The 22,895-nt window shown below is 42.1% G+C and overlaps 1 protein-coding gene and 1 long non-coding RNA gene across 2 annotated transcripts; one reads left to right on the top strand and one right to left on the bottom strand.

The window, feature by feature from the left end:
• On the bottom strand, positions 1,685-6,327 carry LOC100738540 (glycine-rich cell wall structural protein). Its single transcript, XM_021085159.1, has 4 exons — positions 5,955-6,327; positions 5,433-5,500; positions 3,287-3,373; positions 1,685-2,420 (listed from the first exon to the last, which is right to left on the bottom strand). The coding sequence occupies exons 1-4, from the start codon at positions 6,325-6,327 to the stop codon at positions 2,346-2,348; spliced, it is 603 nt and encodes a 200-aa protein (XP_020940818.1). The 3' UTR covers positions 1,685-2,345.
• LOC106509567 lies at positions 6,341-9,081 on the top strand. The gene is made up of 3 exons (XR_001307220.2): positions 6,341-6,411; positions 8,793-8,876; positions 9,005-9,081. It is a non-coding gene; the product is annotated as an uncharacterized LOC106509567 (long non-coding RNA).

The following is a 22,895-nucleotide window of genomic DNA, read 5'->3' as shown; positions in this document are numbered from 1 at the left end:
CTGTAAACATTAAAAAATATGAAGTGAGCATTTATCCCACATTTCCATTATATATGTGTGCTTTAATTGTAGGGAATAACAACATTAGAAAATGAAAAACAGCTTAAGCCAATTTTAACAGTAATCGTCCACTTTCAGGCAGGGATCGTTACTTCTAGGTGCTAGAGATACGGAAAAAATAAGAGGGGTGGTGAGATGCAGTGGTAAATGCCATCACTGAAACTGGGACGAGCTGCAAAGGAAGAGGAAGAGAATGCTGTGTATTTGAATTTGTATGTGGGCCAGGGTGGTTGGGGAGACTTCCAGAAGGAGAGGCCCAAGGAAGCAGTGTCTGTGCCAGGCTGTATTCGCGCTACCACCTTACAGTTGCGCTAAGAACTCCCGGGGGTCTGGGAGATAGTAAAACATAACGAAAAGCATCGATCTGGGTACGTCTCCTCTCTGCCATTCACGAACCATGGGTTCTTGTCTGAGCAAATTAACATAAACCTCAGTTTCCTCATCTGAAAAGCAAGGAGAACTGCACTACGGATCTCCTCAGCTTGTTGGGAAGATTAAAGTACCTTCAGTGCCAGCACATTGCATGTACTCAATAAATGCTACGGCCGTTGATGTTTAATTGTCCGATGCATTTTCCTGAACAAATTTTATGATGTTACCCCAGTTCGAGCACAATTCTAACAAAAGGTCCAATGACCTGTGACAATGACAATTTTCAGATGAGACCCAGGACAGAGGAGCGCCAGAGAAGCTGGATGCAGGGACAGAGGCTGTGTGAGCAGCATGCCAGGCTCTCACCAGCCAATGTAAAAGAGGAGAAGAATGAGCATTCTTCCCCAACAACAACAACAACAACAAAATGATCACGCTCCAAGTATTAGCTTGAGACACAATTAAGTTCCAAGACACCTCAGGCCTAGATACGACCCTGTATATAGGGTTACCTTGTACATATATCTTACATAAGACTCCAAAGTATTTTAAGCATACAATTACTTGAGGGGTAAAATCACGATAAGAAGGGTTCTGAACTTCATTTAACGTTGGTTGACTATTCCGTTTCCCTTTCACCCTTGCCCGTTAGGGACATATGCGTGGAAGGGTTCGTGTCATCATGAACACATACCTTCACATCTAAGGAAATGCCTATTTAATATGTAAATATCTCTGTCTTGTGAGTCACTCTGGCTGATGTGAAACATTTCTTAATCACAAGAGAGCGCTGGATTCCAGAAGCAGGAATAACCTGCAAAGTCACTGAACAAAATGAAAGGTCGTCTTTAGGGTATGGGAGAAAAATGCATCTCAAGCATCAAGCAAAAGAGCTATTACATGTATTTTAATCCGACTAAATACACTTACATGCATAACTGAGCAAGACAGTGTAGAATACAGGAAACTTCGGACAGCAATAAATTCAAAGCATAGGCTATTTTAAAGGACTAATTTCCCACGATGCAATACTATGGCCCAGAGAAGGAAAGGAATGGACCTTAGATTCCTAACTCTGTTACGGAGTACATATATATATATATATATATATATACATGGTTTTTTTTTTTTTTTTTTTTTTTTTTTTTGTCTTTTTGCCTTTTCTAGGGCCGCACCCGCGGCATATGGAGGTTCCCAGGCTAGGGGTCTAATCGGAGCTGTAGCCGCCGGCCTACACCACAGCTCATGGCAACGCTGGATCCTTAACCCACTGAGCAAGGCCAGGGATCGAACCTGCAACCTAAAGGTTCCTAGTCGGATACGTTAAGCACTGAGCCACGACGGGACTCCTAGAGTACATATATTAATATTTTGCTCGTAATTAATTATTTGGTAGTTCACAGAATGGATAATTAAAATTTCACTGAGGTACTACAAAAAACCAAAGTTATCCCTAGTACAATCCCTCATTTAAAAAGCTGTTGGAAAACTGCCTCACAGTTCTAAATAAAGGGATTGTGCTATATATTAAATGTGACTGCATGTAATGTGGGTTGGATATTAAAACTATTTATTAAAATCATTACATTGCCAATTAACTGACAGAATCACCATAAGAATATTAGGTACCAATAATTCTTTTAAAACTAAGATCTTAATTTTCTTTTATGTCATGTACATTCATGTTCAGAGTATAAAACCCATCCATAAATCAAAAATTTTATATAAAATAACTTGACAGCCATGGGCATCAGTAAAATATATTTTCAAATGCAAGCCACACTGATCTTTATTAGCGTGAAACCCTTGATATAAAAACTCCAGCCTAAACATATATAACCCTTTTTCAAAGGTGATCATTTCTTTTCCAAACGACCGACTTTCTTACCTAAAGGAGGCTTCCAAGTTAGAGTTCACTCTGAACGAACGAAATGAAGTAACTGCTGCCAGGGGGTACTCACCGCCATCCGTCTGATTTCTCTTCCTAGCTTGGCACAAAACACCACAAAACACTTTCATCAGAAGGCAGAAGTAAAAATCGAGTAATTTTTATGCTCAGAGTATTTACATATCATTGCATGTGATGAAAGTTTCCATCAAGGAATTACTGATTCCCAGAGGGTTTTTTCCAACTCAGAAGAAAACCTGGCCATTTAAAGACAACAACAACAAACACACCCCACACGACCCTGGCTCCTGGAAACACTGAAACATCTGCCAGGAATTACACGTAAAGCTCTACTCCAAATAGAAGGATGGGGACCCAACAGCCAAAGGGCTCTGAAAATTCACATTTTAGTAAACGTACATAGGGAGGTGTTACAAGACCAGTGCTCTTCCACTGAGCTACAGCACCTGCTCTTGGGGAGGTATTGCACAACATCTAAGGTAGTCTATGATTGCACTTATTTGTTGAAAGGTTGTGTGATTCTTTTAGCTCCCATTTTAGCAGCATGTAACACCACCACTATTATAACCAAAATACTTAAACAAGCAGACATAACTTTTATTATTAATCATTCCCAGATGAATGCAGTTTGTTTGACTATGTCTGCTGTTAACATACGCTTCGGTGGTTTTTAAATTATTTCCTTATATGGATAGATATAATTGATTCATTCATAATCGACTGATTCATGTTCTCTTTGAGGTTTGATCAATTTTAGGCCCAGCGACTTATTAGAGTTAGGAGCAGGCTATGGACATAGAAGAAAATAATAATAACAGGCCTATATCTAGATAAAGCTCAGGGCCTGGGCATTATCAATGAAAGTCCTAATAAATAAATAAATAAACACATTCTACGGCTTTTGTGAGCCTAACTCAGTTACACAGCGGAGGTGAAGGAGGCCACCTGTTCATCCATTAAAAACTTCTCTGAAATCTCTACTGCCTCCGGCCGGCTCTCAACTTCTCTCTGAATCCAACTCCTAAAACAGAACTTGGGAAGACAGAGGGAGCACAGATTAGAGCTCAGGATCCATGAGGCGGTTTCCCCACTGCCAAGTGCTGTTCCACTATTATCCAAACCACTCTTTTCCCAGATAGCGGCAAGGACAGCTCTCTCTCCTTTACACTTCAACCCAGAGGTAGGCAGAAGGGGGCCACCGGGTACACCTTCTCCCAGGTACACACATGGGAGAAAAACAAGCCAAGGGACTTTCCCTAATAACACAATTTTATTTCCTGGAGAAACTCTTCTACTGAATTATCAACATGGCTCATTCTGTGTGTGTGCAGGCCGTTCTTTTCACTAGAGCATCCTGAAGAGAGCTGCGAAGGGCATATGAAGGGGAACTCACCATCTAAGACCCATGAGAAAGCAGCGCCTAAGTACCTAACTCAGATCGGTTCCTTGGAGTCTTTACGAGCAGATGAATTACCTCCATGGTTGTGGAAGGGACCTGACTGCTGTTTCAGAGTTACTATCTGAAATGATGAGGGCTGGTAAAGAGCAAAACCACAGTCCAGGACCCCATCAGGTGATAAGCCACAGTTCGGAAAAGGGAGAGACGAGCGAGCTTGACGTGGGCCACAATTCTAGGGTGGGAACCAGGTTTGTGAGCCTTTGGGAAAGACTGTCACGATGAATTCCAGGTCCACCTGGTGGCTTCACTAATCGCCCGAACCCAATTTCCTTTCTTGCTGTGTCTGCTAACTTGGTAGAAAAGCTAACCACGTGAGTCAGATCCTCTCAAAGTATCTAAGAAATCGGCCACGGTATTCATAAGGGCAAGAGAATCAAAGACAGGTTCAACAAAAGGCTGGACCTCCAAAGTCAGCCTCGAGGCAGCAGTGGAAACAGCTGTCTTGTGCCCTATCGACAGGCTTTTCCAGGTTGTTTAAATGAATACACAGACGGCACTTTTTTTAAGTTTCACGTTTTTAACAGTCACAACACTAGAAATATTGTGTAACACTACAGAGACCAGAATAAGGATTCAAAACTATCTGAAAGGTTAGACAAGTTGGTTGGAAGCAGCAAGAGGAAAATGAACAGAAATAACAAGCAAATGTTGTCTAAGTGACGTTTCTCAAGTGGCACACTGAGAAACCAGTCTGCTGCCACCAGACAGGTGGCCCCCACTAAGGGGCCTGAACCCCAGTCATCAAGTGCAATGACCAGGGAAGTGGGGCCTGGACAGGAGCGATCAAGATTTATTCCAAACTATGGCTTTGAAACACACAGAGTTGTTGTAAAAGAGTGAAGCGTACTAAGGGGCCAAATCCTCCCACTCAACATCATCTAGAGGACAAGGTACAACTTTTTGGGGATGTTGTGAAAAATATAGTTCTTTGAAGCCCACATGACCTGTCAGTTCCCTTCTACGTCTAAAATCTACGATTGTCAAAAACATGAAAGTCAAAGCAAAATAACATCAAGGTTTCAATGAGACAAAAACAATTAGCATTTACATCAAACCTTTCCTAAAGTAGTGACTGTCAACTTTTTGGTGTTCTCACATTTTTTTCATTTATTTAGCAATTTTTTTATACACCCTCAGTGGTCTCTCTGTGGTATTAAGATATATATTTAAAACAAAAAAAAACTTTCAATTTTAAAACAAGTATGTTGGCTTTTAAATGACTCATGGAAACTAAAGTTTTCACACTGTGGATTCAAAACACCTTTGAGGTGCAAGGAGAGGGTTACAACAGAACTTGAACTGGGCCATCTGTTTAAACCCTTGAAAGGGGTGGGGGAGCAGCTGTTCCCTTCTCTTACCCCTCCCACCTCTCCTTCAGACTCTGGAAGAGAAACGGGGTGAGGACACCAAGCCAGGCCCTCTGCAGAGAAGCCTTCTGAACCCGGGAGAGACCCAGCTTAGCGCTGGGTCCACCCAGGGATCGAACAGTAAATACAAAGGGTTCCAGAAGGCACTTTGCAGCATTTTTTCCGAGAAAATAATAAATTTTTCAACTGTAGATTTTGGGAAATTTTCTGGGTACATGTTAGAAAAACCAGAACATCTAAAAGAATAGAGATTCCTACAACTCACAGGAAAGGTTTGAGCCTGCTTTTCTCCCGGATATGCTTCTTTCAATAGAAACTCTTGACACGATCCTCCTGAAAATGATAACACTTGAAAAAGTCCTGCCAAACCGACCGCGTGTATCAGTAATTACGTAACATTGTCTGTAACCATACCTATGCCAAGCATCAACTAAAGCGCATTTGAGAGAAACGTTACTCTCCAGAGATGAACAAAATGACTGCATCTGGGGACCCTGGGTCCCGAGTCGTGCTTGGAGAAAAGCCACCACGGGAAGACACCGGCAACCCGAAGTTGTAAAACCCCGCCGAAGACCCGCCTCGAGACAAATCACAGGCGCGGGTGGGGGCTGGCCGGGCGGCCGGGCCTCGGGCCGGAGTGGGGTCTCTGCCCGGAGTCCCCATATCCCCCTCCCCGCCTCGGACGGCCCCCGGTTCCCACACCCCCACCCAGCCCACAGCTTCCTCGAAGCCAGCGGAGGCGCCACCCTCGCCCGCAGCCCACGACGCCCCGAGAGGGCAAGGCTACCTTGAAGCACACAGCCGCGCCTCTCCACGCGCGCCCCGGCGACGGCCGGCCGGGCTGCTGCGGCGGCGGCACCGGCCCGCCCCGTCGCCCCTCGAGGTGGCTGCCCCGGAGCCGGCTGCGCTGGGCGCTGGGCGGGGGAAGAGACCCCCGAGCCCCGGGCGTCCCCAGGCCCGCCCCGGCGTCCCCCAGCCCGCCCCGGCGTCCCCCAGGCCCGCCCCGGCGTCCCCCAGGCCCGCCCCGGCGCCCCCCCCCCCCGGCGTCCCCAGGCCCGCCCCGCCCCCAGGCCCCCCCGGCGCCCCCAGCCCGCCCCGGCGTCCCCCAGCCCGCCCCGGGCGTCCCCCAGGCCCGCCCCCGGCCCCGCCCCCGCACGCATGCGCGCGGCTCCAGTTTTCGCGGGAAGGAGGCGGGGCCGGGAGCTCACCTCTGCGGAGGGCGCCCAGGGGTACCCTCTGGGGTGGTGAGTTGGAGGTTTGACTCTTGGCTTTCTTCTAGATCGCCCGGAACCTGGCCACCAGCCTCTCTGGCAGGCAGTGAATTCATAGTTCCAGTTTCTAGAACTTAACCTCTCCGGCATGGGCACCCTTTATTAACAATATGCAAGTACTTGAAACAAAATATCAAAAGTATTAACAACTCAGTGTTAAATATGTACACGTCACGTCTCTGTCCTGTGCCACATCGCATCCCCTGGGGATAACCACTGTTCATTGCGTAAATTACTATGCCTTTCGTACATACACAAAAGTATCCAGTGAGGGGCAAGAATTTTCTAACAGCAATTTGCTAGTTTGAAAAAAAAAACCTGAAATCAAACTATATATAATATTCGGAAATTCTTTTGCTTACTACATTATCAACACAGTTTTTTAATCAACACAGGTAGATTCCCCCTCACACTTTTTTTTTTTAACCTCAGCTTTACTAAGGTACAGTTGACAGAATAAACTGTCCATACTTAAAATGTACAATTTGATAAGTTTGGACATCTTGAAATCGTCGCTGCAATCAAGATAACGAACATATGCATTTCTCCCAAAAGTTTCCTTATGCCCTTCAGCAACCCCTGCTTCAACTCCTCCCCGATCTGCTTTCTGATGCTATATTCACATTTTCTAGAATTTCATATACACTGAATCGAAAATGTGTACTCTTTTTTGTTTGACTATTTGCACTCAGCAAAATTGTTTTGAGATTCATTCCTGTTGTTGCATGTATCATAGTTCTTTTCCTTTGATTGTTGAGTAATAGTCCATTTTACGGATATAACACAGTTTGTACATTCACCTGTTGATGGACATTTGGCTTAGTTCTAGTTTGGGGCTATTACAAACAGAGCTGCTTTATTTACATGAACATGACTGTGCCCATCTTTGTATGGACACAGGCTTTCACTTCTCAGATGAACACCTAGTATGGAACAGCTGCACTGTACAACAGCTGTGCATTCAACTTTTTAAAAGGCTGCCAATGTGTTTTCCAAAGCGGCTATTGGACATTTCCACCAGAATTGTGCCATTTCCTCCACAACCTCACTTTTGAATCCAGTAGGTGTCCAGAGGATCACAATACAGTTTTAATTTACATTTTCCTAAGGAATTATGCTGTCAGGTAATTTTTTCATGTGCTTGTCACCTGTACAACTTCTTTGGTGACATCTTTGTTAAATTCTTTTGCCTAATTTTAATTGGATTGTCTGTGTTCTCATTGAGTTTGGAGAATTCTTTTATGTATTCTGCATACGAATCCCCTATCAGATATATGACATAACTTTTTTTTTTTTTCCAGTCTATGACTTTTCTTTCTACTCTCCCTTTGAAGTGCAGAAGTTTTCACTTTGATGAGGTTCAGTTTGTCGGTTTGGTCTTTTATGGATTGTGCTGTCAAATCTAAGAAATCTTTGTGCAAGCCAAGTTCACAAAGATTTTCTCCTAAGTGGTTTATACTTTTAGATTTTACATGTAGGTGCATGATTCTTTTCAGTTAACTTTTGTGTCTGGTGCATAACTTTGTGTATGAATCAAAGTTCATTTTTTGTATATGTATATATCCAATTATTTAATTATTAGCTTTGGAAGAAGCTGCTGTTTTTCTCTACTGAATTACTTCTGCCACCTTTGAGGCAAATCAGTTATCCCTGACGGGGTGGGGGGGTGGGGGGTCTATTTTTAGACTCTCTATTCTGTTTGATATATATATATCTTTATGCTAGTATCACACTGTGTTACTTTCTTTAACTTTATAGTAATTATTGGAATCTGGTGGTTTAACCTTCCAACTTGTCCTTTTTCAAAGCTGTTTTGAGTATTTTATATTCTTTGCACATCCATGTGCATTTTAGAGCCAGCTTGTCCATATCCACAAAAATCTTGCTGGGATCTTACTAGAGATTGCCTTGAATCTAGAAATCAATTTGGGAGAAATGGCATCTTAAAAATACAGGGTCTTCAAACCGATGAGCCAATGTATCTATTTAGGTCTTTAATTTTTCTCAGCAATGTGTGAGTTTTCATACAAGTCTTGCATACATTTTTTTTTTTCAGAGACATCCCTAGGTATATTATAGTTTTAAAAAAGCTATTGTAAATAGTATTTCTTGTTAATTTCCATTTGTTGCCAATATACAGAAATATAATTGATTTTTGTACATCAGTCTTCGATCTTGTAGCCTTGCTAAATGTCACTTCTTAGTTCTAGAGGCTTCCACTGGAATCTAGTACATTCCATTGGATTTTCTACATAGACAATCATGTTGTCTGTGAATAAAGACAGTTTTACTTCTTCCTTTCCGATATACATGCTTTTAATTTCTTTCCCTTGCCTGACTGCACTTTTACCTAGAGTAAAATGTTGAAGATTACCAGTGAGAACAGACACCCTCGGCTTGTTCTTGAACTTAACGGGAAAGCATTCAATCTGGAACCAGTAAGTATATTTTTACCTATAGGCTTTTCAGAGATGTCCTTCATCAGGTTGAGGAAGCACCCTTTTGTTCCAACTTTGCTGAGAGCTCGCTTCTTTTTCTTCTTCTTCTTTTTTTTTTTAATGAATAGGGGATGTTCAGGAGTGTTCTTGTCCTGCAACAGGTTAAGGATCTGGTGTTGTCACTGAAGTAACTTGGGTTGCTGCTCTGGTTTGGGTTTGATCCCTGGCCTGGGAACGTCTGCATGCTATAGGTGAGGTCAAAAAAAAGATGTTCAATTGTGTCAAATGCTTTTTATGTATCTATTGAGATGGCCTTATGTTTTTCTTTTTTACTTTGTTAAAATTCTGAATTATATTATTCTTTTTCAAATGTTAAACCAACCTAGCATTCCTGGAATAAACCTAGTCATAATGTATTACTTTTTTACTATTGTTATTCAATTTGCTAAAATGTGTTTAGAATTTCTGCATCCATTGTCATGGGAAATATCTATATATGATTTTCTTTGCTTACAGTATTCTTCTCAGATTTCTGTTGTTGTTCTTTTTATTTATCTTTTTTTTTTTTTCATTTCTTTTGGCTGCCCCATATGGAGTTCCCAGGCCAGGGATCAAACTTGTGACCCAGCGCTCCCAAGATGCCACCCATCCCACAGCACCACAGCAGGAACTCCTCTTCTCAGATTTCTCTATCAAGTAATGTTGGCCACATAGAACAAGTTGGGAAGTCTTGCTTCCTCTTCAATATTCTGGAAGAGTTTGTGTAAAAATAGATTATTTACTAAATAAATAAATGTTTGCTAGAACTCGCTAATAAGACATTTGGGCTTGGAGTTAATTTTGTGAGAAGGATTTTATCTACAAATTCAACTACTTTGGTAGACAGAGGGCTACTCATGTTATCTATTTCCTCTTGAATGAGCTTTGAAAGTTTGCATATTTTAAAAAATTTGTCCATTTCATCTAAGTTGTTAAGTTGACTGGCACAATATTTCCCATAATATTCTCATTTTATTCTTTTAATGCCTGTAGTATCTACAATGGTGTCACTTCTCTCATTTCTGATATTGGTGATTTGTCTCTACACTTTTTTTTTAACTGGTTAGTCTGGCTAAAGTATTAGCAGTTTTACTGTTTTACTCTAAGAACCATCTTTGGTTTCACTGATTTTCTGAATTGTTTTTCTGTTTTATAATTCATTGATTTCTCTTCTAATCATTATTTTCTTTGTTTACCTTGGGTTTAAGTTGATACACTTTTTCCAGTTTTTCAAGGTGGAAGAAGAGTTCATTAATTCAAACTTTTCTTTTATTCAAATATAGGCATTTAATGCTATAAATACCACCCCTAAGTACTGCTTTAGTGGCATATCGCCAATACCTAAGTTCAGGGAGTCCACTAAACAAATCCTGGTTTGCCTGTATAGCAGTCTAGAAATTCTCTTGATGCAGTGAAGTGGGGGCATTCATAGGGCTTCTGATGCCTTGTGTCTTATAAGCTATTGTTTCTAATATTTTTCCCCTCCTTTTTTTTTTTTTTTTTTTTTTGGCTGTAGAGGGTAAATCTAGTCCCTGCTTCTCTGACTTGGTTGGAATAAGAGCTCTCTCTCTCATAGATTGTAGAAGATGAATGAGAAGTTCCCCTTATATGGAAACAACACAAGTCCTTTAACTGTTATCCTGTTGCTAATATTTAGTTTTTACCATTATGAAGATCACATGTCTCAGTATACTTCTGTGAATATTACTAAAGAATAATCCTAGAAATAGAAATATTTGTTCCACTACATTAGATTTTGATACATATGACTATATATAAAATAATATTGGACAATTATACTTCATTTCAAACCAAGGAGCACAAAATTATGCTAATAATAATTTTTAAAAAAAAAGCATTTTGTATACTCCTTTTGTAGGAAGTGTCATTGTCATGCTATGAGCAAACAGTGCTTCTGGTGGTTTGAATCAGAGTAGTCTAGGTTATGCTGCAGTAACAAACAAATCACAGTGATTCAACACAACAGTGATTTAATTCTTGGCCATGCTACATTTCTCTCATAATTCAGCTGGGAGCTCTGGTCCCTGTTACCTTCATTCCTGGACCATGGATGACGGAACAATTACTCTACAGAAAGTTGTTAGTCTGTGACAGAGGAGAAGAGACAGTGGGATGCATACACTGTATCTTATGCATGTAACCACATGTCAATTCCATTCTCATTTCATTGGCCAACGTAGTCAAAATGGCCACACACATATTTAGGTAGGTGAGAAAGTACAATCCTATCACATATTTAGAAGGAAAAGCCCGGAAAACATAGAACAGCTATAATGACTGTCAAACTTGAGAACAGCCATAATGACTGTAAAACTGTGCAACCAAAATTTCACCAGAAATATTTTTAAGCATCAAAAAATGCCTCACTTTGGAGAATTATAAAGTCCACAAAAGGACCATCCCCAAGCCTGCAGTCATTTTTGCCACAAACTGCAGCTATCAGGGATCCCCAAGACCATCTTACTTCTGATAATGTTCAGAGGTCCTCAAGACCACCCTCAGATTGATAATTTGCTAAAGGGACTCACAAAACTCACTGAACTCACTTAGACTCACAGTTACAGTAACTACAGTTAAAGGACATGGATCAAAATTAGCCAAAGGAAGAGATGCATGAGACAAGGACCACGTGTGATCCACCAGTTGTCATCTCTCAGTGGAGTCATGGACAGCATTAAATTATCCTGCACCAATATCTGACTATGCTCAGAGTATTGCCAAAAGGGAAGTTCACCGGAGCAGGATGTCCTGAGTTTTTAACGGGGCTTGGTCCCACACACATGGCTGACTGCCTGTGTTCACTGATTACGCTCCAGCCCCTCCAGAGGTGAAGATAATGCCCCATGACCCAAAGCCCTTGCCCTGAATCACACTGTTAGACTGTTTGGTGTGGCCCAAAGCCCCAAATAAACAAAGACACTCCTATCAGGTAAAACATTCCAAGGACTTAGAGATCATACTGCTGAGGACAAAGACCAGACCTCTCTGAACTACACAGGAGTTCATTTGTATTTAATTCGACATCATCTAAGAACTCTACAATGAATGGTCTCTATAGCCTATTGGAAAGAAAGATACATTTGAATTATGTCAGTAATACTTGTTACTGACTATCAAAGAGTCTTTATTATTGGTAGCAGGATGGGATAAAACAAGGCCGCATTTGCCAAACATATTAACTTCATATAAAGACCGCCTAGGAATGGTTTCTGTGAAAAACTGAATCCTAAAATCAATAAAACTATATTCTAGGAGTTCCCACCATGGCTCAGTGGTTAGCGAACCTGACTAGGATCCACGAGGACGAGGGTTTGATCCCTGGCCTCGCTCAGTGGGTTAAGGATCCTGCATTGCTGTGACTGTGGTGTAGGTCACAGACATGGCTTGGATGCCACATTGCTGTGGCTGTGGCGTCGGCCGGCAGCCACAGTTCAATTGGACCCCTAGCCTGAGAAACTCTATATGCCGCAGGTGCAGCCCGAAAAGACAAAAAGACAAAAAAAAATAAATAAAATAAAACTATATTCTAAAGATCTATTCTGCATTCCTTTGAAGAATTTGGTGTTTAATATTTAAAAAGATATAGAATCTATGTTCTAAATAGGTTAAGGTTTTTTGCTTTTACTTCTTTTAGATGAAGCTTTCCCCAAGGGAAATGAGTAAAGGTAAAATTGATAAAGTAAAAATTAAGACTTTGCATTTTAAAATCAGAAATACCAGAGAGTATGTCTCTAAATGTGGAAGAACTTATTGCTGTTTCAACTGTATTCAAACACAGTATGAAGCCCCTGTAAAAAGAGGGAATTATGAAACAAGCATTTCTAAATGGGTCAGAGTTAGTCATCACTGACAATACTAATTCAAAGCCGCTGCCCTGTTTTGAAAAGGGAATAGAATCAAAGGGATTGCGTGGAGCTCAGGATTTCATAAACACCATGTTCCGTCTGCTGTCAGGCAGCCCTGTCTTGCGCTGTCTTGCGGATCTGCACTAATCATTTCTTACAACAGAGAAGAGAAATGACTTCTAACCTATTACTTTTCCCTAATACTTTTCTATCAAACTTTTATAATGCAAAGTCTTTACAATAAAATGTAACATAATTCAATATGTGTTCCAACCTGTAATTACCTGGTTTTAAAAGCTGTAACCCAAGTAAAAGATTCTGCAATTATATTTTGTTTTTAGAGTGTGTTCCTGCTGTGGCTCAGTGGAAACGAATCCGACTAGTATCCATGAGGATGCGGGTTTGATCCCTGGCCTTGCTCAGTGGGTCAGGGATCCGGCATTGCCACGAGCTGTGGTGTGAGCTGCAGATGCGGCTCAGATTTGGTGTTGCTGTGGCTGTGGTACAGGCTGGCAGCTGTAGCTCCGATTACACCCCTAGCCTGGGAACCTCCATATGCCTTGAATGCAAGCCCTAAAAAGCAAAAACAAACAAACAAAAAAATTTTGTTTTTAAAAAGAAACAAATGTATATTAGCCATAAGAAAGAATGAAGTAATGCCATTTTCAGCAACATGGATGGACCTAGAGATGATCTCACACCAAGTGAAGTCAATCAGACAGAGCGAGACAGAAAGAAATATCCTATGAGATCACTTGTATGCGGAACCTAATCTAAAAATGATACAAAAGAAGTTATTTACAAAACAGAAACAGACTTAGATTTTAAAATCAAACTTATGGTTACCAAAGAGTAACCATGGAGGGCGGGAGAGAGAAACTAAGAGTTTGGGATTAACACATGCACGTTGCTATATATAAAACAGATAACTAACAAGGACCTACTGTAGAGCGCAGGGTAATCTACTCAATATTCTGTAATGTTGGGAAAAGAATCTAAGAAAGAATGGATATATGTATGTATACTCCCTTGGCTTCCACCTGAAATTAACACAACATTGCAAATCAACTACACGCCAATAAAAATTTTTTAAAATGTATTGCCGTGTTTAACTAAACATTTCTCAGAAATACTCTGCTAATCTGGAGATCATTTTCTGCAGTCATTTTATTTATGAAAGGCAAAATGTGTTATTATTTATTTAATTGTCAGCACAAACTGGGATTAAAGAGAAACAAGGTCAGTCATTACAAAGCATTTAATAAAAGTGGGTTAGTAGGTCATGTTTCATAGCTGTCCTGGTGAATGGCCATTTCTAAAGGCTGACCTCAAAAAGCAGTCATTAGCAAAAATGAAAATGTCTTCGTTTTATTAACAAAAGGAAAAAATTAACAGTGACATCTTTCCCTTATGAAGAAACAGTAAACTCAGTGCACTAAACTGTATTTTCTGGTTTGACACTTTCCAGTGTTAATTGCAAAGTCTTTGAAAAATGACATGTCTTAAGATTGAAAACTACACAATAGTGTAATTGGATTTACTGGCTTTAGAAGGAAAATGTTGCAAAAGTAGGATTTAAAAAAAATGATTATTATTCATTATCATGAGGAATATACGGTTTTGCCGGCCAATTATAGTGGATCATGAAAGTAGAACAACTATCAGTAGAAAAAAATACTATAATATTTAGTGGAAGTAATATTTAAAATGCTCACGACAACCACCTTCACGACTGCTCACGTCACCGCTGAAGACAAACACCCACCGAGCCACCGTCACGGCTCCTGGGTAGTGGGGTTAATCTAAGTGTTCCAGGAGTAGAAATTCAGAGAAGAGCTTGTCTGATATTTATATTTCCCTGCATGGACTCCCTGTGTTGAGTAAAATTAATAAAGCTCAACATTTAAAGGAAGAGTTGCATCTTTATTTATTTTCTTTTTAGGGTTGCACCCATGGCACATGGAGGTTCCCAGGCTACGGGTCCAATCAGAGCTGTAGCCGCTGGCCAACGCCACAGCCACAGCCATGCCAGATCCGAGCCGCATCTGTGACCTACACCACCACCCACAGCAATGCCAGATCCTTAACCCACTGAGCGAGGCCAGGGATCGAACCTGCGTCTGCATGGATGCTAATCAGGTTTGTCAACCGCTGAGCCACGACGGAAACTCCTCCTGGAGCTACATCTTTAAATCCTTCATGCGGGTACTCTTATTTGAGCTTTATAAAAATGGGGTGAGGTATAGGAAACATGTCAAATAAAAATAGAAGTGAGGAGTTCCCGTCGTGGCGCAGTGGTTAACGAATCCGACTAGGAACCATGAGGTCGCGGGTTCAGTCCCTGCCCTTGCTCAGTGGGTTAACGATCCGGCGTTGCCGTGAGCTGTGGTGAAGGTTGCAGACACGGCTCGGATCCCGCGTTGCTGTGGCTCTGGCGTAGGCCGGTGGCTACAGCTCCGATTCAACCCCTAGCCTGGGAACCTCCATATGCCGAAGGAGCGGCCCAAGAAGTAGCAACAAAACAACAACAACAACAACAACAAAAAGACAAAAGACAAAAAAAAAAAAAAAAAAATCGAAGTGAAACCACTTTCCAGACCATGTGCACACCCAGCACTTGGCACAGGGAGGGCTCTGAGTTGGGTTGAGAAAGAGTCCAGTCTTTAGAGAATGCGCAAAGCTCTGGGTTTGGGGGGAATGATTTTCTTCCAGAGGAAGAAAGGAGGAAGCAGATCTCATGTGTGAGTTTAGAGCTATTTTCCTACCTTGATGCTGATTCACAGAATGTGTGTTCAATTTGGGTTGAATCATAGCAAAAGAGTGTATTTTAAATCCCCAAATCCTTATTGAGCTTTTTTGCCCATGTGTTTAATAAAAGTGGTTTTCTCTTCAGAGAAAATTTTGTTACTCATTTTCCTTTATCAACATTGATCGCACCTTCTTGCTTTTAGGGAACTTGTCACATCTTTGAAAGGAAATCACGACACAATCCACTATTGAATGAAATGTGTCTCATGAAGAGCAAACTGCTGTTGAGTCATATCCTGAAAATGAGTTGTTCTTTTTTAGCAGAATAATTATATGGGTGCTTCATAAAAGGACCCAGTCACACTCTTATTAAATGGATATATTTCCCTTTGGAAGAGAGTTTTCATTTTAAATCCAGCAAAAATAACTATTATTAAGTTTGTAGAGTGCCACGTACAGGCTACCTTTAACACGTGATGTTGATGAAATGCAACTCCGTCACTGACCTCTGAGTATATTGCAGCTGCATTTCCTTGAATTAACTACCGAGAACGTTATGCTAAAAACGTTCCTCGATAAATCACAGCATTTCTTATCCAGCGTTCATGGCATCCTTAGCACTTTTCCTAAATGTTCTCAACAGAGAGTTAGAAGGTTATTCATAAAAGATAATGGATTTAAGTAAAAGTTCCTTTTCACAAACTCAGATTGCTCTATATTCTGGAAGTTGTATAAAACCTATTTTTCGAATAGCATAAATTTAATTTAGATTTTTTTGGGGGGGGGCAAATATTCCATAGAAATACGTTGAGAATTATAATGACTTTGCTCACAAATTATGCAAAAAATTCAAGAGTTTTTAAATAAAATACTTCAAATTTTACACTTTGATATGCAGCCTCTTATAAAGTAGGAAGAATGATGGGACAGCATCACCTTTCTCTGACCAGAAGACACCACCTTATCCTAACATGTTAGCATTGGTTTGTCCTATCTCAGCCCAAATCACAGACACTTTTCTAGATACAAGACAATAATGTACAATGACTTTTTGACGACACTATCTAATCATGTCCTACTCCACGGCAAAAGACGACAGATGCAGGCTCCAGTTTCCCCTGCTTGCTCTGGCCAGTCCTCTCCTCGGCTGCCCCTGCCCCATCTCAGAGCAGCCCTGCCTCCGTTCTAGGAGCACTGCTTTCTCTACGCTGATTCTCTGGTGATGCACCCCTCCTCCTGGCTTCAAATTACTCTATATGTTAATGACTCCCAAACCTAGATCTCCAGTCCTCACCTCCCTCCAGAATGCCAGACTCTTATATCCAATTGTCTAGTTGACGTCTCTTGGATTTCCAACAATCATCTCAAACTTGGTCCAAAGTGACTTCTAGATCCCCTTCCTCCAAACCTGCTTTTCTTGCGGTTTTTCCATCTCAGTAAGTAGCAGTACCGTGTTTTCAGTTTCATAGGCCCCAAGCTTTGGGATTCTGTATTTTACCTTTTACCTAAAATCTGTCAGCAGCAGATCTTCTCAACTCTACCTTTAAAACATGTCCACAATCTGAATGCTTCTCAACCCCCTGACTACCACAATCCTGGCCCAAGCCACCATCCTCTCACTTGGAGTGTGCGGTGGCCTCCTAAATGCCTCCCTGTCTACACCCTTGTATTTCAAATGCATTCCTAAAGTGACCATAAGCTTCCGGTGAGAATGCCAGCTCGCATCACTCCTCTGCTTGAAACCGTCCAATGGTGTCCTTCCACTCAGTCCTTATAGGGACCTCAGACACCCCCCTGCAATCTGTTGACACCTCATCTCTTTGACTTCATCTTCCACCACCTCCTTCCTCCATCCCTCACTCTACTCTCTGTTCCTCAAGCCCTCCAAATGCACTCCTGGCTCAGGGCCTTTGCTATGCACTTTTCCTGCTACCTGGAATGTTCTTTCCATGGATATCTTCCACTCTCTTGTCCATCAGAGCTTGACTCGAATGTCACATGCTTTATGGTCTCTTCTGTACTAACCACTATACAACAGACTGTATGTTTTGTTTATCTATTGCTCTCACTAGAAGGTTAACTGCAAGCAGGGAGGGATGTTTGTCTGTTTTATTCACTGCCATATCCTCACTACACACAACAGTGCCCGGAACACAGTAAGCACTTGATGCATAATTGTCAATGAAATGAGTATACAAATGTCTTGTCAGCTCATGGAATTGCTCCAGGAGACAGAAGATGGATGGATGGGTAGATGGATGGACAGCCAGACAGAACAAGCCTATATACAGACAGATTGGTATAACTGTCATTGCCGCTCCCCACTCCTACTCCAGAAAAAGCAGCACAAGTACCAATAGAGAATTATAGATAGAACATTTCATTTATGGCTAAGGACAGCATATAATCATTGCACATTTTATATTTCTTAGAAATTAAGCACTAAATAATACCTTTCATTTGAACATCTTAAAATGTATTTTTTAAAAAGAGAAACATAATTACATGTACTTATACATCAGACAGCAATAGGAGGCTTAATGGATTCAAGAACTCACTGGCTTTTGACACCTTCCTACTGGAATAGAAAATGCAAGAGGAGCCCAAGCATCAGTTTGACATTTACAACACGTCATTTAAACCTTAGAAAGTCTATTGCTGTCTTGCTTATTAGCATAAGAAAAACTTTAATGACTTGCAGACAATCCACGGAATGCCATGGTGACCTGGGGCCAGTTACCTCAGTGAACTTCACTGGGTTCTTCCTGCCTACTCTGCACTTCGCAGTTGAACAGATTACTCAGGGAAGGCTCTGAGGAGGAAGTGGGTTTCACCCTTGGCACTTTTGTCTTAACCAGAAGTGTTTTCCTGAGGTCAAAGTGTGAATGACACACATGCTTTGCGTTGACCACACCTACAATCTAAACACCAGTGTGCTTTATGAGGCTGGGTGCCTACAAAGGGGCCAAATGTTTATAAAGTGTGGCTTTAGTTCCTGGCCTCCCAAGGGTATGCTCCTTGGCACCTTAAATTCCCTCTTCTGATGCCCAGGACACTCACTCTTCTTCCTTTCAAAACCAGCACACTGGAAAGCCTCTGATGACAGCTTAAACAAGCGCTCTCTTCCAAGGCTGTATATGTCCTTTTGGAGAGGTCAAAGCCAGAAGCAGAACAAACCAAGAGCCAGCGGTGAGGTTTTAAGCATCAACAAGCCAGGCCTCTGTGTCTCGGGGACAGGCAGGTCTTTGACTGCCATTGCCCTGGAGATAGAGTTAAGGAGGCCAGACCCCCACAACCCCTGACTCCAGGCATCTCCAGCTCGTAACTGCTCTAATTATTAAAATAAACTCTGCCCATGGGTCTAAAGTCTGAAAGAAACTCTGACAGGCCTTAAATCATACATTCACAGGCTTTGGGAGGAACTCAGAAGTCATCTGGTCGAATTCACCATCTCACAGGCGAGGAACTTGAGGTCCCAAAACATCGACCGCTGTCCTCTGAGCCCCTCAGCACACATTCCACGTCTTGCTTTTGCGTGTACTTGGAAATGATTGACGTCATGACTGGCAAGAGGTCCTATGACTCAGCACAGTCATTCTGTGCATCCTCTTTGTCCAAAGCAGTGGTATTTGATAGATCTGCCCACCGGGAAGCTCTATCAAATGCCCATGTTCTAGGAATATAGATCATTTCCAAGTCGGAACTGGAAGGCTCTAACTTGTCAAATGCCTCCAAACTGGAGCAGCCCATGACCTCAGGCACCAAGGGGTAAATCAGTGCTTATGTTTTAGCAAAGAAAAAGCATGGTGGTGTGGAGAGACACTGAACGGGAAAAGGCAGGTGTGAGGTTTAGCCTGGACTTCTTCAGCATCCGGTCATTTCACTTCCGGCAAGTGCCTCCTCTCTCTAGGAAATAGAAACCCTCCTGGTAAGGAACCAAACTTACTATCATCCGTCAGGACAGGACGGGGTGCTGATCAGGGCAAATGGGCAGTAGTTTTACTTCAAAGATGAAATGCCTCCTGGTTCAGTGTCTCCTCATCTGTCAGAGGCTTTGAAGAAACAGACTCTCTGGGAAGGCTGAGGGCCCACTTGTGCTATCCCAAGACTTTCTGGCTCTTTTCTGTGGCCAGAAAACAGACACCAGGGTGGGAACCAGGAAGACCCCTCCCCAAGTCAGTTTCAGTGGTAGACATGCGATCTACACCTGGACAACAGCACCTACCCCCCAGCAACAGAGATGGGCCAAAGGATAGCCATGTGATCAAAGCAGACTCATGCTCCGATTTCTGAGACTGGTATACAGATCTTGGGAAGGAGGAGGCCTTTTCTCTAGAATTAGGAAGCTGGGATAATTCAAACTTGTAGTTATGGTAGCTGCTTCCTTTGGGCCCATAGTGGAAGTTCACCTACAGGAGGAGAGATGAGGCCAGTGCAAAGATAAGCAGAGCAGAAAAATAGTGTTACAATGATGCTGTCTGATTCCTGGATCCAGCTATGCCTGAAGACGTTAGACTCAAAAAATTCTCTTTTTTGCCTGAACTAGCTTTGACTGGATTTTTATTACTTTTGATTAAAAGAATCCTGAGTAATGCATCTTCTGATTTCTCAAATGAAGAAAGTGAGGTTCACATGGAAGGAGGGATGGACTCAAGGTTACAAAGCACATCTGGACTTGAAATCCAATCTACTGATTTCCATTCCAACACATCTTCTACTGCACTGTGCTTTATATACTCTATCCTGTGAGTTATTCAACACCTTCTGAATGATAGTACAGGTCTTTTTCCATACTACGATGCATCATGGCAAAATTAATTTATTTGAGCAAAAGATTCTATGATACGGCAAGAAAGCTTGGACTAATTGACTTGTGTCTAGATATGTCCACATAAAAGATTCAGTTATGTCAGGATCAAAGGGAGAAACCATGTACTTGATTCCTGGTGTGTGTGTGTGTGTGTGTGTGTGTGTGCGCGCGCGCCAGTGGAGATTTACCAAGTTCCACGTACAGAACAGGGTCTTTTACAAACGTGTTCATTGTAGTTGCTTCCCCCTGGGCTCCATGCATGGCAGAAACTCAGTAAACAAAGGAAGGCAGGAAGGCCAGAAATAAGGCGGACAAAGAGGAAAGAAGAACTTTTCAACAGAGCACATATTAATCACTAGTACTTCATAGTAATCTCAATAAATGTCCATGAAACCCAGTCTGCTACGCAACTACTGCTATTCTTATGTTCCAAAGAAGAAACTGTGACAAGAGAAACCTCAAGTCAGAGCCTCAGCCCACAGGCCCATCCTAGGAGGACTGAATATCAGGAGCAAGCGAGGCAACCGAAGATGGTGACCCTTGATAAACGCCCGAATTGTAGTGATTCTGTGAAATGCCTACGACAGGCCTCAGGCACAATCAGGAACGTTCATTTACAAGGGTTGTAGAGTAAACTGTGTGAAAATGGGCAGTTCCTGGATTTCGTAACACATGAATAATGTTTTAGAAAACACGAACACTTGATGATGAAGAGATGTGCAGATTATTCTATGTGAGCTGTTGTTTAGTATGCGTTATATCTTTCTTTGTGATCAGACTTTTCAAACCGCAAGCAGGATGTAGACCCAGGGTGAAATAAAAAAGTTTCAGAGTCAGAAAATAAGATGGTCATCAGGAGAAGGTGTCTTGCATGGCTTTGCAAGAGGACCTGATGCTTTCAAACTTGCTCTTTTCTGGTTTTAAATTCAGCCATAAAAGACAACACCCCGATAATTCCTTAGTATCAAATGACACAACTGAGGGAAATCTCTTGTCATGTTACATAATTTACATTATAAAAAGGAAGGGGGGAGAGAGTTTACGATCACCCTCGTAGAATTGGCAAAACAGAGTATACTGTGTGAATTACTTGTTAAAAGAAGGTTTCTTTAGATAGGAAATCTTCGGTCCAAATCATACATCTAGACATCAACCATTTCCATCAATGGTTTTATATGCCAAGCAGAGTTCATTATAATAACTACCCTAAACTTCCAAAATATTGGTAAAGCTTAAATATGAATTTTGTTCCGACTCACTGATGACACTGGTTTCAACCTGCCATGTCATTTATTACTGAAAAAAATGTCCAACATGAGTCCACGGTTCACTGCGTAGCAGACTGCTCACAGGTTTCTTGCGTTTATTCACCCATCTGCGTGTGTCCAGCACCACTGATTCCCAGAGAAATACTAGAGCCTTGGCCTTGCCGGCCAGCATTGTGCAGTCTTTTTATGAAATGCCTGCAATGGCACCACATGTACTTTTCACCATTCATTCAAGTGTTCATTCAACAAATGTGTGCCATTCATTGTTCAAGAGTCTGCAAATGGAGGTGGACTGACAGAAATGGTTCCTGCTTTTGGAACTTTTATTCTTGAGAGAGAGTGAAGAAACACACAAAAACATGAAAAAGGTGATTTTAGAGGTTGGTAAATGCTATGGAGAAAACAAAACAGGAAATACAAAAGCAGGTGTCAGGGGAGGGCAGTATGAACAGGCACATTCAGAAACATCCCTACTGAGGATGTGACATTTGAGCTCAACCCTGGAGGACAAGAAGGAGGAGCCCGCATTTTCTGGGGTGAGGGAACAGCAGGAGCAGAAAGAATGGACGGGCATCCTGTAGGAGGAGAAGGGAGCGACCATGGAGATGAAGCTGGGCGCCCAGCACACAGACCAAACCCCGGGCTGGGCCGGGGGTGGGGGGCTCTGAAACTGCGCTGACTTGGAGAAGACATTGAGGTTCTTTACGCGTGGCAGTGATACCGGATTCATGTGTTTAAACAATCACTCTGGCTGCTCACATGGAGAAGCTTAGGAATGAAGAGGGCTGCTGGTTCTGTTTTTCTAGGATGGATCCTATGCAAGGGAAGCAGGCAGAGCAGATGAGTGGAGCTGAAATTCAGCTTTTGCACCACCCATTAAGCCCTGTGCCCAGTATGGGGCTACGTTCACCTGCAGAAGGAGGTATCTTTTCCCTGTCACATGCAAGGCACCGTACGGGCAGGAGGCAGTCTCAGGAATGAGAACAGGGAAAGCTATCGCAGACATCTTTATGAGGACAATAGTTATGGGGGAGAAAGAGAAGTGGATGTAGGATGATGGCTGGAGAAAGAGCCAACAGGACTTACTGATGGATTAGATGTGCGGGGGGAGGGGAAAGGAGAAATCAGCGGTGATCCTTACACCCACGGGGTGTGGTGCTGTCACTGAAAGAGACAGGACAGCTAAGTGGACGAGGTTACTTCCAGGAGAGGGGTCAAGAGTCCAGTTTGGGCTAGAATTAGTCCAAGGTATATGTTAGCTGAGGAAATTTTTGATTCCATTAAGAAC

Source organism: Sus scrofa, chromosome 2 (assembly GCF_000003025.6).
Source record: "Sus scrofa isolate TJ Tabasco breed Duroc chromosome 2, Sscrofa11.1, whole genome shotgun sequence".
Taxonomy (NCBI): domain Eukaryota; kingdom Metazoa; phylum Chordata; class Mammalia; order Artiodactyla; family Suidae; genus Sus; species Sus scrofa.
Note: the sequence above shows the minus strand (reverse complement) of the source record. Positions and strands in the feature narration are given on the sequence as shown.